A 15,207-nucleotide genomic window follows, 5' to 3' on the forward strand; every position below is an offset into this window, starting at 1 on the left:
ACTGGTGCTACCACGTGTGAACAAAACAAAATCATTAATATGGCTTCGTACAATGGATAGCACGTAAATAGAAGGGGAATACCCCTTGGTTAAAATCAGTGGAACATGGTTGGAAACAGGTAAAACAGGTAATGTTCCTGGGAACCTGCTTTGACCCAGAGTCTCCAGGGGGCATTTGTCTGATATGTCGGATGGCCAGTACGGGCTTGTGATGGATCTGTAATGCTATGGCGTAACTTCCTCCAACATTTCAGGTGTCTACATCAGGACACCTGTGTTGGGGTATGTGGCTCCAGGTGGGTAGGGACAGGGCTGACGTTGGGAGTGGGCAGGGCTGGCCGCTTCCCTTAGCCAAAAAGCCACCTCGTGACACAGCTTTGTGAGGAACCTCCATTTACACCCCTGCAAGAAATCATAAAATCAGGACTGCGAAGCAAAAAATGGCACACTAAGGAGGTATGGGGTAAAATGTTACCTTTTACATCGTAACGTTTCTACCGTGATCATTTCCCTTTGATGCTCTCACAATGGGTAAAAAGATAGGGGTGGAAAAACTGCTCATAGGGTTGGTCCATCTTTTAAATGAAGTTAAAATCAATTCAGCTAAACGGCGATCTACCCGTAGACTGTAACGGAAAAAAGAATAGAAGCGAGAGGTCTATATCCGGGATTACATCCAGCCCAGTGTTACTGATTTAAGTATTATGATCCTCTCACAAGGACTGGCATTGAAGTAATTTCATGTTGTGAAGCATTCATTCCCTACCTGAATATTAATGATAAGAAAGGGCATGATAAGAATTCTAATAAAAAGCTTGTATGAAGAGGAAAGGGGTGTGGGGGGGGTTCTACATCTGAGTAGAACCATAACTGAACTTACCACAATAGTAGATCAGATCTAGGTGTGTGTATGTATCTGTGTATGTATATGTGTGATGTGTTTATATATATATTTCTTGAATAATCTGGTTTGTGACATTTCCACTTTAAAGTCATCTTAGCTGAGAAGAGTTGGCGATCAATAATCAATGAATATGATCAATTGCTTTTACCACTCAGAAGGATATTTGCACAAAATTGTGATCTGCTTCGGTGCCTTTAATGTTTAATGTAATGAAGGGAATGCCTCGGTTTTTAACGGCGCACACATTTACATATTGTAATTGCATGCTAAGCAAATCAATAAAGCCGCGGCCCTAAACACTGAACTACGGAGACGCCGTGTTCATCAGCGTTAAGCCATTAGGTGACGGGCATGTTGTTTTAGGCATGATGTGATAGGTCACGTAGTAAAGTAACCATATTAAATAGAAAGTCAAGCTAGGTCTTTTTTATTAGAAGATGGCAAGGAAAAATAATTACTGTATGAATATATCATGCTAGCAAGTTTCACTTGCAGAAATGAGAAACGCAGAAAAATAACTCACCAGCTTTTAAGTTGAATTTGCACTTATATTTCAGAAAATACTGAACATATCCATATATATATCTATATATATCTATATATACCGTATATATATATATATATATATATATATATATATATATATATAGTATTTTATACTATAGTATAGTTTAAGTATTTTTTAATTTTTTTTAAGGCAGCAGATTTGTAACAGTTACTTGTTGATGTTCAGTTAGAAGTGGACTTGATGAGATCTTTAATTTGTGGACTTTAACTTCCACCATGTTTCAGCTTTTTCAGGAACTTTATTCCTTTGTTGAAAATCCCTTGGTTGTTTATTACGCTCGGCAGATATGCTGTCACGGATTGTATATGTTTGTTCCAGAGACATATAGTTATTCTTCAGGTTGACAATTTCCTGATCGATGGTTCAGACGCAGGAACAGCATAGTCATACACTTATGCATTATTATCCTTATTCACTCATTCAGGGCAATGTGGCACTTTTATCCGGGAGTATCCAGTTCACGATGCTTTATGGTAAATACATAAACGGTATAGCTCAATTCCTATTACAATATTTTATCAAAGAAGAATAGGAAACTGACCGTGTTTCTTCTGCAGAAAAACCTTAACACAAAATATCGAGTCGCTTTAACCCTTTATACAGTAGATACTCTACTGTATATAGCTCTACCACTTACTCGTGGAGGGACAACACTGTCTAATATATATACTATATATATATAGTAGTAGAAGTATTATAAAACACTCATCTACAGACACAAGACAAGCCAGAAGGCTTGTTTTTCCCTCAGAAATCTCATGGTGCTGCCATAACCACAAGGGATTCTGGGTAGGCGCATGCAAATAAGGTCAACAATGATCACCTTTTGCCTCTATATACACTATATACATCCCTTGAAAGTAATTGCCCGCTGTACAGGACAGCCTTTATACAAAACTCAGGAAGAAGTACAATAGCCAGATCACCACTCATGGACAGCTGTTTCACCCTTCATGGGGCTCATCAGAATGAGGTTGTGATACTGGCTTAATAGTTGAGGCTTGGGGTAGCTAAGAAATACCTTTACATAAGTTATGGTGGGTAAAAGGTGATGGAAACCCTTCCATTTAAATTTAAGGGGTAGTAGAAGTATTATTATTATTAAACACTGCAAATATTAAACACTACAGACACCAGATAAGCCAGAAGGCTTGTTTTTCCCTCAGAAATGTCATGGTGCTGCCACAACCACAAGGGATTCTGGGTAGGCGCATGCAAATAAGGTTAACAATTATACCCTAAGCCACTATCACAACCTCATGCTGACGAGTCCCATGAAGGACGAAATAGCTGTCCATGACTGGTGATCTGGCTATTGCACCTCTTCCCAAGTTTTGTCTAAAGGCTGTCCTGTACAGCGGGCAATTACTTTCAAGGGATCCATGTATAAAGTGGATATAGAGACAAAGGTGATAATTGTTGACCTTATTTGCATGTGCCTTCCCAGAATCCCTTGTGGTTGTGGCAGCACCATGAGATTTCTGAGGGAAAAACAAGCCTTCTGGCTTTTTTGGTGTCTGTAGATGAGTGTTTAATAATACTTCTACTACCCCTTAAATTTAAATGGAAGGGTTTCCATCACCTTTTACCCACCATAACTTATGTAATGGTATATATATATATATATGAAGCCAAGGATCTTCGGTGTCTACTTTTTTTCTCTCGGTTGTATCCAAAAACTAAGATTTAATGCTTATAGCAGAAGAGTTCACAGACCTTAAAATTCTCCTTGACTTTGGTATATGTTTTAATCTTGAGCTCCATCCATTAGCTGATTTCACACCAAAGATGACTGCGTAAACTTTTTACATTTATCTTTTGAAGTAGTATCTTAATGAGGATAAAAGTTTTCTGAAAACATTCTGGGGAAAAAAATGTATTTTCTGTGGTCTATTTTAAAAATAAAACTTATAGAAATAAATATTTAGTAAAATTAAAGTAAAGATACATTGAGATTTATTTCATATTAAAAGCAAAGCGACCACGAAATATTTTCATAGAGGATCATAGAATCTTAAGAACATTGAACGACATATTAGAACCATTCGGTTCATCTAGTCTACCTGTTATTTTCCTGATTTAAGAAGCCTTATTAGGTCCTTAGTCTTATCTTCTGTTCAGGATAATCTTGTGTCTACACCTTTTCTTTTGGTTTATTTGTTTTAGCGGAAGTTAATACCTTTTATTTGGTCAACATAGAAAGAGACATCAAGTTACATCAGCTTTTGGGAGATGTTCTTCAACATAGCACTGGTTTACTTTTTACTGAATGTGTAAAATTGTCCCCTTGCATTATCTCTTTCGTAGCTGTTGGTGGCAAACATGCACATGCCGAATGTTCAGCGTGTTCATTTTAGTTGCTCAGTTGGGTTCAAGAATTGGGAGGAAGCCATCGCAACAGAGTTCGCGGGTGAATGAGAGCATTTTATGTTTTTCCACTGGTCTGAAAGATTGAAAACCCATGTGGGGGTCACAGGACCAGACACGTTGATTCTTTAAGGCTTGCGTGTTCATTGAAGTTGCGGTCACCTGCCACGTTTCTGGTTATGAAGTGCTGGTAACAGGTGTTAGGAAGGTATTCCCGAGGATGAAGATGTAGTGACTTTTTGGAATTTAAGTGAAAGCAAAATGCAAGGTTTTCCTGGTGTTTCCATCATCCACCGGCTTCTTCGGAACTGATAATTGAAATTGCTTTCCAGAATGTATATATTTATACATTCAAAGTTCTATATCATATCAATAATGTGGTCTGTTGAGTTGTCAACAGTGACAGAGATGTCAGAAATTGTGGATGAAGAGATGCTGTGGAGATGTTGAACTTCAGGTAATGGGACGTTATCAGCGATAAGATTCTGGACAGTCAGTTGGCGAGATTAGTTAGAAGAGACGGTGAAAAGTCGGAAATGTAGATTTGGGTATCGTCCGTATATTGGTGATACTGGAAGCCAAACGAAGATATTTGTTGCTGTAGAAAAATATGCAATACTTACCAAGCTTTAAAAAATACAACACAACATAACACAAAATAGTAAAAGGTACCCTTTGTCTTAATGGCTATGCCATAAATAAAATATTATTGCCAAAAAAGATGGTTCAAATATTTTTTTTTGTCTTTGAATGATTTGAGTTTACCTCAAAAATGTGTTCGTGAAACGTCGTTTGTTCATTTCCAAAAGGACCGAGATACAGAAAGATTTCAAGGAAAATGATCAATTTGTTACAAATTAAAGCTAATAAAAAAGGCTAATGATTTTTTTCATTAGTTTAACATTGAAAAAATTGTAATAACCGAATGTACGACTATTCTGGTCATATCCTGATGATCACCAGAATTCAGCAAGAATTTTCTGTATCAGGCTTTTTTTTTTTAACATGGAGTTTAAATCTTAGCAAAACATTGTGAGGGATGGAGATATATCATTATATAATAATAATAATATTATTTAATGCCTACCGTAATTTCTATATAGAATATGGAATTCGAATGGCAGAGTTCTAAATTGGAATATTCTGTGGAGGATCTTATCATTACTGTCAGGGTACCTGCAAGGGCCAAAATTGCTGAAGTTTTTCTACAAATAGTCTTGAAGGTCACTAAAGAACTAGGATGACAGCCCCAGAACTGGGAGTACTCCTGCCACAAAACTGGTGGCATATGGCTCTACGGGGCAATTAGGTTCCCCAGTGTGCTAATGCTTTCACATATCTCAGATCATGTTCAAAATAACACATTATGGCCTCCTGTCAGACCAACAAAAAAAAACATGAACAGGGGCCCTTTATTAACAATATCGGCAAACAACGGGTGCGCTATGCAACATACGATCATCCATCATAATAGATTTTTACTTGAGATTCTATTAGACAAACCTGACTTAAAATACACCCAAGGCTCTGGTTAAGGACATTTCAGATCACAAGAAGTGTCAAGCGTAATATTTAATTAACCTTGTCTAAAATATTCTTTGAACATACTGGTGTTACTGCCACTTAATATCAGCCTATTGGCCTTACGGAGTTATTTTAATTAAGCTTTGTCTAACTGCTGGGTCTCTCTTGTGACAATCGTTCTTTTTTTTTTTTTTTTTTTTTTAATATTGATCGTATTTCTGCCTATTTTCCTTGCCCGATAAAATAAGTGGGTGACACGATTAGTGGCCTGTGCTGTGTGAAGACATTCTGATGGATGACCTCCAGGTTCGGTCTTCATCATGCATATGGCTCACAGCTTTGGCGGATGTTGTCCTTAGAGTTGCGGTTTTAACCCTCTCACTTCACTATTCATCACGAAGGGCCAACACTGGCAGGTTTCTCCAGCAAGAGGGGCTGAGCTGGTCCTGAATAATGTATAATTCAATGGATGAATCTCATTGATTTAAGTATACATCACACAGGACCATCCAAGCTCCTCCTGTAGGAAGTCAACTCAAGCGAAGCAGTTGAAGCTCTAACTCTCCTGCTAACTCTCCCTCTTTTTGAATGAATCCCAAGTTCATTTTTTGAATTGTTCTGATTTCTTTTAGTACGGGACACTATTAAAGTGGGAAAAGTTAGAGTTGCTCTGACAGCTGTGGGTTTGCACGCCACGCCATGCTTTGGAGTCTGCCATTTGCCCTAGTTAGGACTGTTCAGGTCACAGTGGGATTGTTGGTGACTATGTATAGCTAACATCTGGCAGAGGGTGTTTTGAGTGTAAATGAACAGAGCGATTCGTCGGAATGCCCTCTGTGGGTTTGAGTTGTTTCACTACCCCCACAATTTATTGTTTCACGCCCAACGATGGTGCTTAATCATAGGCAGCCGGCGCTGGCTTGTGTGAGATTTCCAGGGAGTCTTAACGAGACCCTCCGCTCGCATTTGCAGAAATCGTTCCCATCGACTTAAACCGAAGGGCTTCCCTGCCAGTGACTGGTTGCTTCATGTAGCCAGAACTGCAGAATTAAGAGGAGCAGGAGGTGAACGGCAGCTGTGGCGCCATATTGGTTTTACAATAGGGTTAGTTTTTCCAACAGGTGAATAATGCGTATTAAATTGCTTTGATTATTTGTTGGTTGGGGCGTTACGGGACATTATACTTTCCCTTTAAAACTCCACAGATATTTAAATGTTACCCTATATGCCACCAGGAAATCTTACTGACTATCCCCAGGCTTTCTTTCACTATAACTATTCAGATACACACTACTGATCAAAATGACATTTCTGGCTGTAACATAATTGCAAAAGGGTTTTCTAACCATCAATTAGCCTTTTAAACTCAAACTTGGATCAGCGAACACAACGTGCCATTGGAACACAGGAGTGATGGGAGTGATAAAGGGCCATTGGAACACAGGAGTGATGGGAGTGATAAAGGGCCATTGGAACACAGGAGTGATGGGAGTGATAAAGTTCCATTGGAACACAGGAGTGATGGGAGTGATAAAGGGCCATTGGAACACAGGAGTGATGGGAGTGATAAAGGGCCATTGGAACACAGGAGTGATGGGAGTGATAAAGTTCCATTGGAACACAGGAGTGATGGGAGTGATGGGAGTGATAAAGGGCCATTGGAACACAGGAGTGATGGGAGTGATAAAGGGCCATTGGAACACAGGAGTGATGGGAGTGATAAAGGGCCATTGGAACACAGGAGTGATGGGAGTGATAAAGGGCCATTGGAACACAGGAGTGATGGGAGTGATACAGGGCCTCTGTATGCCTATGAAGAGATTCCATTAAAAATCGGCTGTTTGCGGCTACAATAGATGTTTACAACATTAACCCCACCTGCGCTGGATTTCTGATTCATTTCATGTTATTTTATTAGACAACATTAGCTTTTCTTTCAATCTTTTGAACAGTAGCGTATATGTATTTTATTTTTTTTGCATCATATCACAGATAAATGCAGTCGATAAATTGTTACAGATACATCCGTTCTCGTTACAAACCACAAAATGAAGTAGAATACGGTTTTAAGACAAAGCCCCCCCCCCCAACCTTAAACCGACATGTTTCTGCAAATTGAATCCGCGGAAGCGATGATGGATCCATAATGATGTTTTACTTTCTTTGGCAGGATTTGAAGACGGTTCTGTCCCTGCAGCAGTACCCGGGGGAGTTCCTGCACCCCGTGGTTTATGCCTGCACCGCTGTGATGTTGTTGTGTCTGTTTGCTTCTATCATCACCTACATTGTGCATCACAGGTAGGGAGCCTTTTTTTAACATTACTTTCACATGTGTAATTATGCCATTTTCTAGAATTGTCTGTTAAATTGCAGCGTTTCTTCCGCGCAAGGAACAATGGTAAGGACCCGGCCCGCTGCTAGTCTTCAGTATCTGACGCCGCTACGCCGCTGCGCGGAGATACATTATCACAAGAGATGTTCGTTGTTTTCTATTCCTAGCGTCTGATGATTGTTGACAATTTAAAAGCATACTGAATTTTTTATCACGAAACAATATTTTCATCGCCTTGGGTTTCGTGTTGCCTTTTTTTTCCGCCTAAATAAAACTTTAACGGCTGCGTTCGGGAAACTATGAGTTTTTTTTTTTGTTTGTTTCTGCTAAAACTGAAATACGGACATTTTTTTTTGATAAATAGAGCGTAAAAAAAAAAACTTTACGAACAAAATTATGATTTATCATAAGTACTAAGCTTCATCATTATTTGTTACATCATCAATTTTTACCCCATCAAGAGAGAAAGTCCTCGACTTTTCATTTATACCCACTGAGAAATGTGTGGCATATTTATGAAACTAGAGAATTTTGAACATAAAATAATAAGTAACGGTCAGTAGAATTGCTCCATATTCAGCACATTTGAGTTGACCACTTTTATTACTAAAGTCTGTCCTCTGTGGGGAGATATTTTACATTGTAGAGTTGAAATATATGTATATGACATCATCAACCCAAGATCAAATAGATCATTTATTATTGACTTTGTTAGAAAATAACCAAATCCGCTAGCACAGAAAGCAGAATAAGGTCATCTCATGTACTATCCTTAGACATGAAAACAATGGTGGGTTCAGGCAGACAGACTTTCATCACCTTGGATCTCGGGTCCTCATATGTTTATTAAGCATCTAGTCAAAAGTCGTAAATGGCGGTGGGTCACACAGGCCAAGCGATTGATTGATGCACCAAAGCAGGCAGATGTTGGTATGCTAAAGTCCACATAGTCCATTATTATGGAGGTATCTCTACATACCGAACTCAACTGCATTAGACAGTCAAACCCAAATAGGAACACATCGACTTGCTAAAAACCAGTATTCTACTGCGTTGAGCTGGGTGCTGTCTGAAAGTCCGGGTCTTCTGTCAAGTTGACGTGAGCTGTACTCGGTGGAAGTTAGGTTGGGAGTTTGATTGGCGGTCGAACTGCTCACTATGTTTGATTTACTAAAAGTTTTGGGTCAACTCAAACCCACCCCCGAAGTCGATTAGATTTTGTAGCCTTCTTCCCCTGTTTTTCATTTCAATTCAAGGGAAACTCACTTGGTCAAGGGGACAGCTGAGTTGACTTTCATGAGTGTGCAAGTTCATCCATTAAAGCCAGTTCAATAAAGCCACCATCATCACCCTCTCGGCTCAACTGCCATCTCAACTAAATTAGATTGTTAATGAATAGACCCAAGATTATGAGCTTGTCAATGTTTAGAAACTTTACAAACTATTACGTAATATTACGGTAGGTAATTTGAGTTTGGGACTGAAGATTTTTTGTCAGGTGTGCCTCAAGAGACATAAATATGTGTTTGTTGCAGCCATTACATTACTCCCAAATTCTTTATTGAGCATAACTTAAATGGCTATATGTCTTTCAATAAACCATCAGCTATGTCACGCACGTAATCATTTTGCAAGTACCGTATTTGCTCGATTTTAAGAAGATGTTTTTTTCAGAGCAAATGCTCTGAAAAATACCCCTCGTCTTCTAATCGGGGTCGTCTTATAATCAGACCTCAAATACGTCTGACTATGAGATTAAGATCCAGATCCCCCGCAGCGCTGCTCTATGAAATGCTTTTTAACCCTCCTATATGTCACTCTGCCTCCAGAAATGCCTTTTTAACCCTCTATACGCCACTCTGCCTCCTGAAATGCCTTATACCTCCCTATATGCCACTCTGCCCCATAATATGCCTTTTAACCCCCTAAATGGCAGAGTGGCATATAGGGGTATAAGGCATTTCTGGAGGCAAAGTGGCACATAGGTGGTCAAAAGGCATATCATGGGGCACAGTGGTATATAGAGGGTTAAAAGACATATCATGGAGCACAGTGGCATTTAGAGGGTTAAAAGGCATATCATGGGGCACAGTGGCATATAGGGGGTATAAGGCATTTCTGAGGCAGAGTGGCAAGCCTGGGGGCAGATGTGCATAACTGGGGGGGCAGGTTGGAAAATAAAAGGAAATAAAAACAAAAAAATTTTTTTTCTCAATCATAGCTTTTATTAACATTTACTGGTAAAACTTTTTTTCTATAGGATTGTCTTATATTCAGGCTTTTTCTTTTTTTCCCCCTAAATTAATATTCAGATTTTGGGGGGTCATCTTATATTCGAGCAAATACGGTATTTACTTCGGGAGGCATTTGTTTCTTCTGAAAGAGTTAAAGAGCTCCGAGCAGGAAACATGTAAAAGCCTTTATACCTGTTTACCTCTATTTATTTATTTGTGTACATCGTTTGGCCCTTTAACTCTTTAAGTAAACATGCCTTCCGCTCCTTCATCCCACGTTTCAATCTGCCCATGAGCTACTTGTAGCAGACATAGGTACAGAAGAGGCAAGCTTTATAATTATCTTTGATCGTAAACCACAAATGCCATATTGAGGGCGGATGAGGTTTCCATCACTCGCTTCCTTGTTGCTAAGCAACCATTAAGTTACGATTTTGTGTTTTTTTTGAACCTTTTGATCACTGTTCAGTCACTCAGTCATCCTTAGCCAGCAGCCACACTTAAAGGGTAACTGTCACCGTCAAACCTTTTCCCGTAAATACATCCATTTAGCAAAACCACCCATCGCTTACACTTGTTTTTCAGTCAGAGTGATTGTTTTGGAGATATTTGATTTTTTTTAACTTCTAGGAAGCTGAGATCTACGGCAGAATCGGACACGTCGAGCATGTTCATTCAGCTTAATCAACCTGTCCGGAAGTTCTCTCCATTCCCCTTATCCTAAAAAGGCTGCCTGAACGAATCGACAGCAATCAGCAAGTAAACGAAGGGAGAGAGTTCTTCATGGGCAGGAATAATCTTGCAAATCCCCACAACAAGTAGTTAAGATAATATTCAGGATTTACAAATGATTTATGGGCTCCCTAACCCTTTGTACAGCTGGCCCCACCAATCATTTCGGGGCCGGACACTGGGCAGGGGGCCGGGGAAGTAGGTACTTAGTAGGCAGAATGAGTGTGGCCATACACTGCTCCTCTGCCTGGAGAAGTTACTAACTGACCATAGGAACCAGGACTTCTCGAAAAGATATTGGGTTAAACCCATAGAATTCCCAACTACGCCCACTTATATGTCTGATATTGTTGGGAATATAGGAAACGTGAAGAACAAGTACTCAAAATGACCAAAGATTTGTCTACATAACACACTATTCAAAAAAGATTTGAGGATACTTTTACCATTTGTTAGAAAGTCCTTCGCATCTCTCCGCATATCCACAGTATTATTTAGCTTTGTTTCCGTGAAGATTTAAAAATGCCAAAAATGCCCTTTTTTTTGTTCAATTAAATACTAAGAAGTTGAGTGGAACAAAAAAAAAATAAATAAATAAATAAGTATTTGCGAAACAAAATTGCCATGGTCGTGATGTTTATTTGATGTGAGCACACATGACGACACAAAGATCGCGAAAGCTTCGCCCGTTACCATGGAAGCAAGCGGAAGTGTGAGGTTTCACTGGTAATTTCCACATTTTTAAACTTTCACCAGCGCTAATCATAGTATCTCGTAAGGTGTGATTGCTGGACTATTGGACAGAGCTGTCTTCTTCTAGACCCCAATATGCCAATTTCTTGCTATAGTATTAATTAAATACTTTGTTACCAGATTCCGCTTAGTTTTTACGGGGGAAATAGTGTTAGCCTTAATTAGCAGTTCCGAACAAATGTTGAAGTTAACTGTCGTAGACTTCTGTCTGAGGAGGAGACGGTGAAAGCGTTTCCTCTGGAATAAGCTACTTTTTCCCGTAGGTATTGTTTTATTATTTTGACTTCTGCATTTATGGGAACAAAACTTGCCAATTTCGTTAATTCGTACAAAGGTACACAAATGAAGAGGAACCCCAAACGATACAGAGAGCTCCGAAAATGTATCCTTCTTCCCACTTACTCTTACTCACACTCTCTTTTGTGCTCTCTCACATTCTTACTCACACTCTTACGCTCTGCCAATGTCTCCCTACCTTCCCCGCAGACTCGCATCTCTGCTTCTTCTCTTGCATCTTCTTGTTCTTCTGTCTTCTTTCTTCGCCCGCATCTCCCCGATATCAGCTCCTTTAATGAAGCCTCTCTGAGAGTTTCCAAAAAAAGGCTGCCGCAGACCCCCGCACACCCTATCCCCCTATTGGATGGAAGGAGAGAGGCTGTTCCCATAGGGTCCTCTGTGACTCGGCCCTTTTGCGGAACTATTCCAAGAGATTAGAACTATGCCAACAATAAGTAGTTATTTATAGTTTCTTTTTTCATGATTTTTAAGATGCGACATTCAAGTAATTGTAGCGGGATCAAGATTAAAGGATAAAATGTTTGGTAAAATAACAAATTCATTTAACAAAATTCTAACTGGAACAAAACAAAAACATTATTTCTTTTTAATGTCTATATTATAAACCTCTTGTTCTTAATACGGATGCAGCCCTCACTGCGCAGGGGCCCGTATGGTATTGAATCTGCTTTTTTAAGTTAAGGTTTTTTTTTTAATTTAACTGTTTAAGTCCTGATTGTGTAATTACGAAGTACAACTTTTTAGTAGAACATTCAGCTTGATTAACTGCTTTTTCCCCCACACCAATTTAAATCAGACAGTCTGACATATAACATTTGACTACATTAGAATATGCATGTTAGCTGATTGCACCTAAAATGAAAATTATCTTGTTTTTCCCATTTTTAGCCCCCTTGGCTGTCGATGATAGCATAAACAAACCTTTAAGCATCTGAGAGAGGGGGGAGGTAAATCACGTCCACCATCACACTACATTGCACGATACGGTGTCAGAAATGGGCAGTTTATATAACCCAAACCCTTATATTTATGTTTTTGTTGGCAGCCATAATGAGATTATCCCAAACTGCCCCACCAATGAAGAACGCCCATTAAAATACTTTGTAAGCTGGGGGTGGGGATGCAGGGCAAATGCGTGGAGGGTATTCTGATGAGTTCCTTTGACACTATATATTGGCTGAAGTTTCCCCTTTTTCCATTTTGTTCCCAGTGTCAAAATATTTTTTTTTTACCGTGTTACATAGTTACCAACAGTCCCAGTTTGGCCTGAGAAGTCCCGACCACCTGATTGTCAGCTGTACTGACCACATACTACATGGAGAATCTATATATTTTGTGGTTATTAGAAATAGAAAGTACCCATGAAACATCAAAGTTTTTTTATCTAATGAACCGAAACATCGACCGCCCCAGGCAATCATGATTTTTTATAATAAAGAAGTTTTATTCCAAGAGTCCGCTTCCTCAGATCGGAGAATCTTCCCAATGAGCCCTTGATTCCCACTTTCTATATGGGCAGGACGGGGGGGTCCTGACTGTATTGGCAGGAGTCAGACATCATGCCCCCTTTCCTATCAGTCCAGGAGGTTTTCCTCAGCCACAATATACAAAAATCCTGCGTATACAGTGGGAGATCTAGAGTAACTCGCATGCCCTTTCCTGAAACTGCCAAGATAGAGAGGAGATCAAGTAACCAGTCATTAGAAATTCCGAGGTTGTCAAAATGCAGCAATTCCCAAGATGAAGGATTGGCTGCAAGAGAAATATACTGACACATCTATGGAAGCGTCCAAAACAGATATGTGGCTGGGAACAAACAGGCATCACAGAGTCATTACATCTGTCATACACTAAGGTATCTGACCGCGTATATGGGGGCACACGGCACCCACATTGTCGGAGAGAGGGAGCAGTCCCCTACACTATACATGGTGGGGTGAGAGTGCCCCTTTCCCTGGTCCTGCAAGGGGGTAAAAAGGTTAGCACATTTTTTTTAGCCATCCCCTTGCACCTCACCTTAGGTCCTCTTTTGTCACATCGTATCATGAAAAATATCATTTTAGAGAAAAACTTTTCTATTATAGACACCTATTTCATAAAACCCTTCGCCATAAAAAATGCAATAATGTTTTTCTTGTCTTTCCTGTTTTTTTTTTTTCTTCTCTCAAGACATATTTTCTCCAAGAAAATAATGAAAAATCTGCTTTGCTGATACAAAATGCCATTCTGCTACGAATATGAAGTTCTCATAATTATTTTCTGTTGTGTAACGATAGACGCAATGAGTCAATTTTCAGTGCGTGAGTCAGAACTGTAAAGAAACAGCAATTTGTTGTTTTTTCTGTCACAGAAAACATAAATAGAATTTCGCATTAACGCGGCATTCAGGTGAAATGCGTTGAAAGACGGCGTAGTGCTTATAATACATGGGCTAGACTTTCGCTTGACACTGCTGAGATGTTTTATCAACACAGGATTCCACGGCAAAAAGTGTGATTTGTATTTTATATATTGTTTCAGCCATGTCTCTTTTTGTCAAGCAGACATAATTTGGCTCTCACAGCCGGGGGTTTCCCACTCTTGGACTTTAAAACAGGGTTTACCAAATCCCAGGAGCCCGGTAGCCAGGACTCCTAGATTTTAACCCCTTAAGGACAATGGGCAGTCCCTAAACCCATTGAAAACAATGCATTTTGAGCCCGTACATGTACGGGCTTTGTCATTAAGGGGTTAAATGCTTACACCTGCTCATGTTTGGTCTGGCAGGTGAAGTCACATACAAAATGGTTCGAGAGCAACTCTACCGAGAAGAGACAGTGGCTTATTAACCTATCCTATGGTGGTCCTCACATGAGAGCATCATCGGTAGAGTGTGGTTGGTATTCCTTTAGGCAAGTGAGCAAGGAGGTCCATGTCTTGACTCCCCTTTCCACTGGGGTGGATCCCAAGAGATCCCTGAAGGGTGGAATCACATAAAGAAAAGATTTGAGAACTCTACCGAGAACAGATGTTTTGGGCACAGCTGAGTAAGAAGTTGTGATTTCACCCTTCGGAGATCTCTTGGAGTCCACCCTTGCTCCACTCCTTGCTCATAGTTTTCTAGACAGCACACTTCTGAAGGGTATTTTTGTGCCTTGTTTATAGTCCTCACATTTTATGTTCTGTTATTCTGTGCTGTTTGTTCTCACATTTAGGAATTCACTTCAACTTATTCATGAAAAGTTCAGATGTTAACATTCTTTTTAGCGTCACCAATAAGTCGTACTTTCTGGTTATTCTAAAGTGAACACGGAGAAATATAGGATTTAACGGCTGATAAGAGGCATTAGTCTGCCCATTTGTCCTGATGTAGGACCTTAATCAGTATTTAGTCACGTCTTAGATTCAGAATTTCGCTCGCTGTACTATTCTCTACCACTTCTGATGGGAGGCTATTTATTGTTAAAGTCAAACTTCCTTACTTTACATCTAAACCTCTGACCCTGTAGTTTTATAT

General features: G+C 39.6%; 1 protein-coding gene across 1 annotated transcript in view; it reads left to right on the top strand.

The window, feature by feature from the left end:
- The window catches only part of LOC149288665 (adhesion G protein-coupled receptor A3-like), a 166,064-nt gene that overhangs the window by 131,509 nt on the left and 19,348 nt on the right, over positions 1–15,207 (top strand). The window contains exon 15 of the mRNA XM_089491379.1: positions 7,534–7,661. Within this exon, the coding sequence (XP_089347505.1) occupies positions 7,534–7,661 (128 nt within the window). The remainder of the gene's footprint in view (positions 1–7,533; positions 7,662–15,207) is intronic.

The sequence above is a fragment of the Sceloporus occidentalis genome, unplaced genomic scaffold (genome assembly GCF_023333645.1).
Source record: "Sceloporus occidentalis isolate IW3139 unplaced genomic scaffold, rSceOcc1.0.p SCAF_50, whole genome shotgun sequence".
NCBI classification, from domain to species: Eukaryota; Metazoa; Chordata; class Lepidosauria; order Squamata; family Phrynosomatidae; genus Sceloporus; species Sceloporus occidentalis.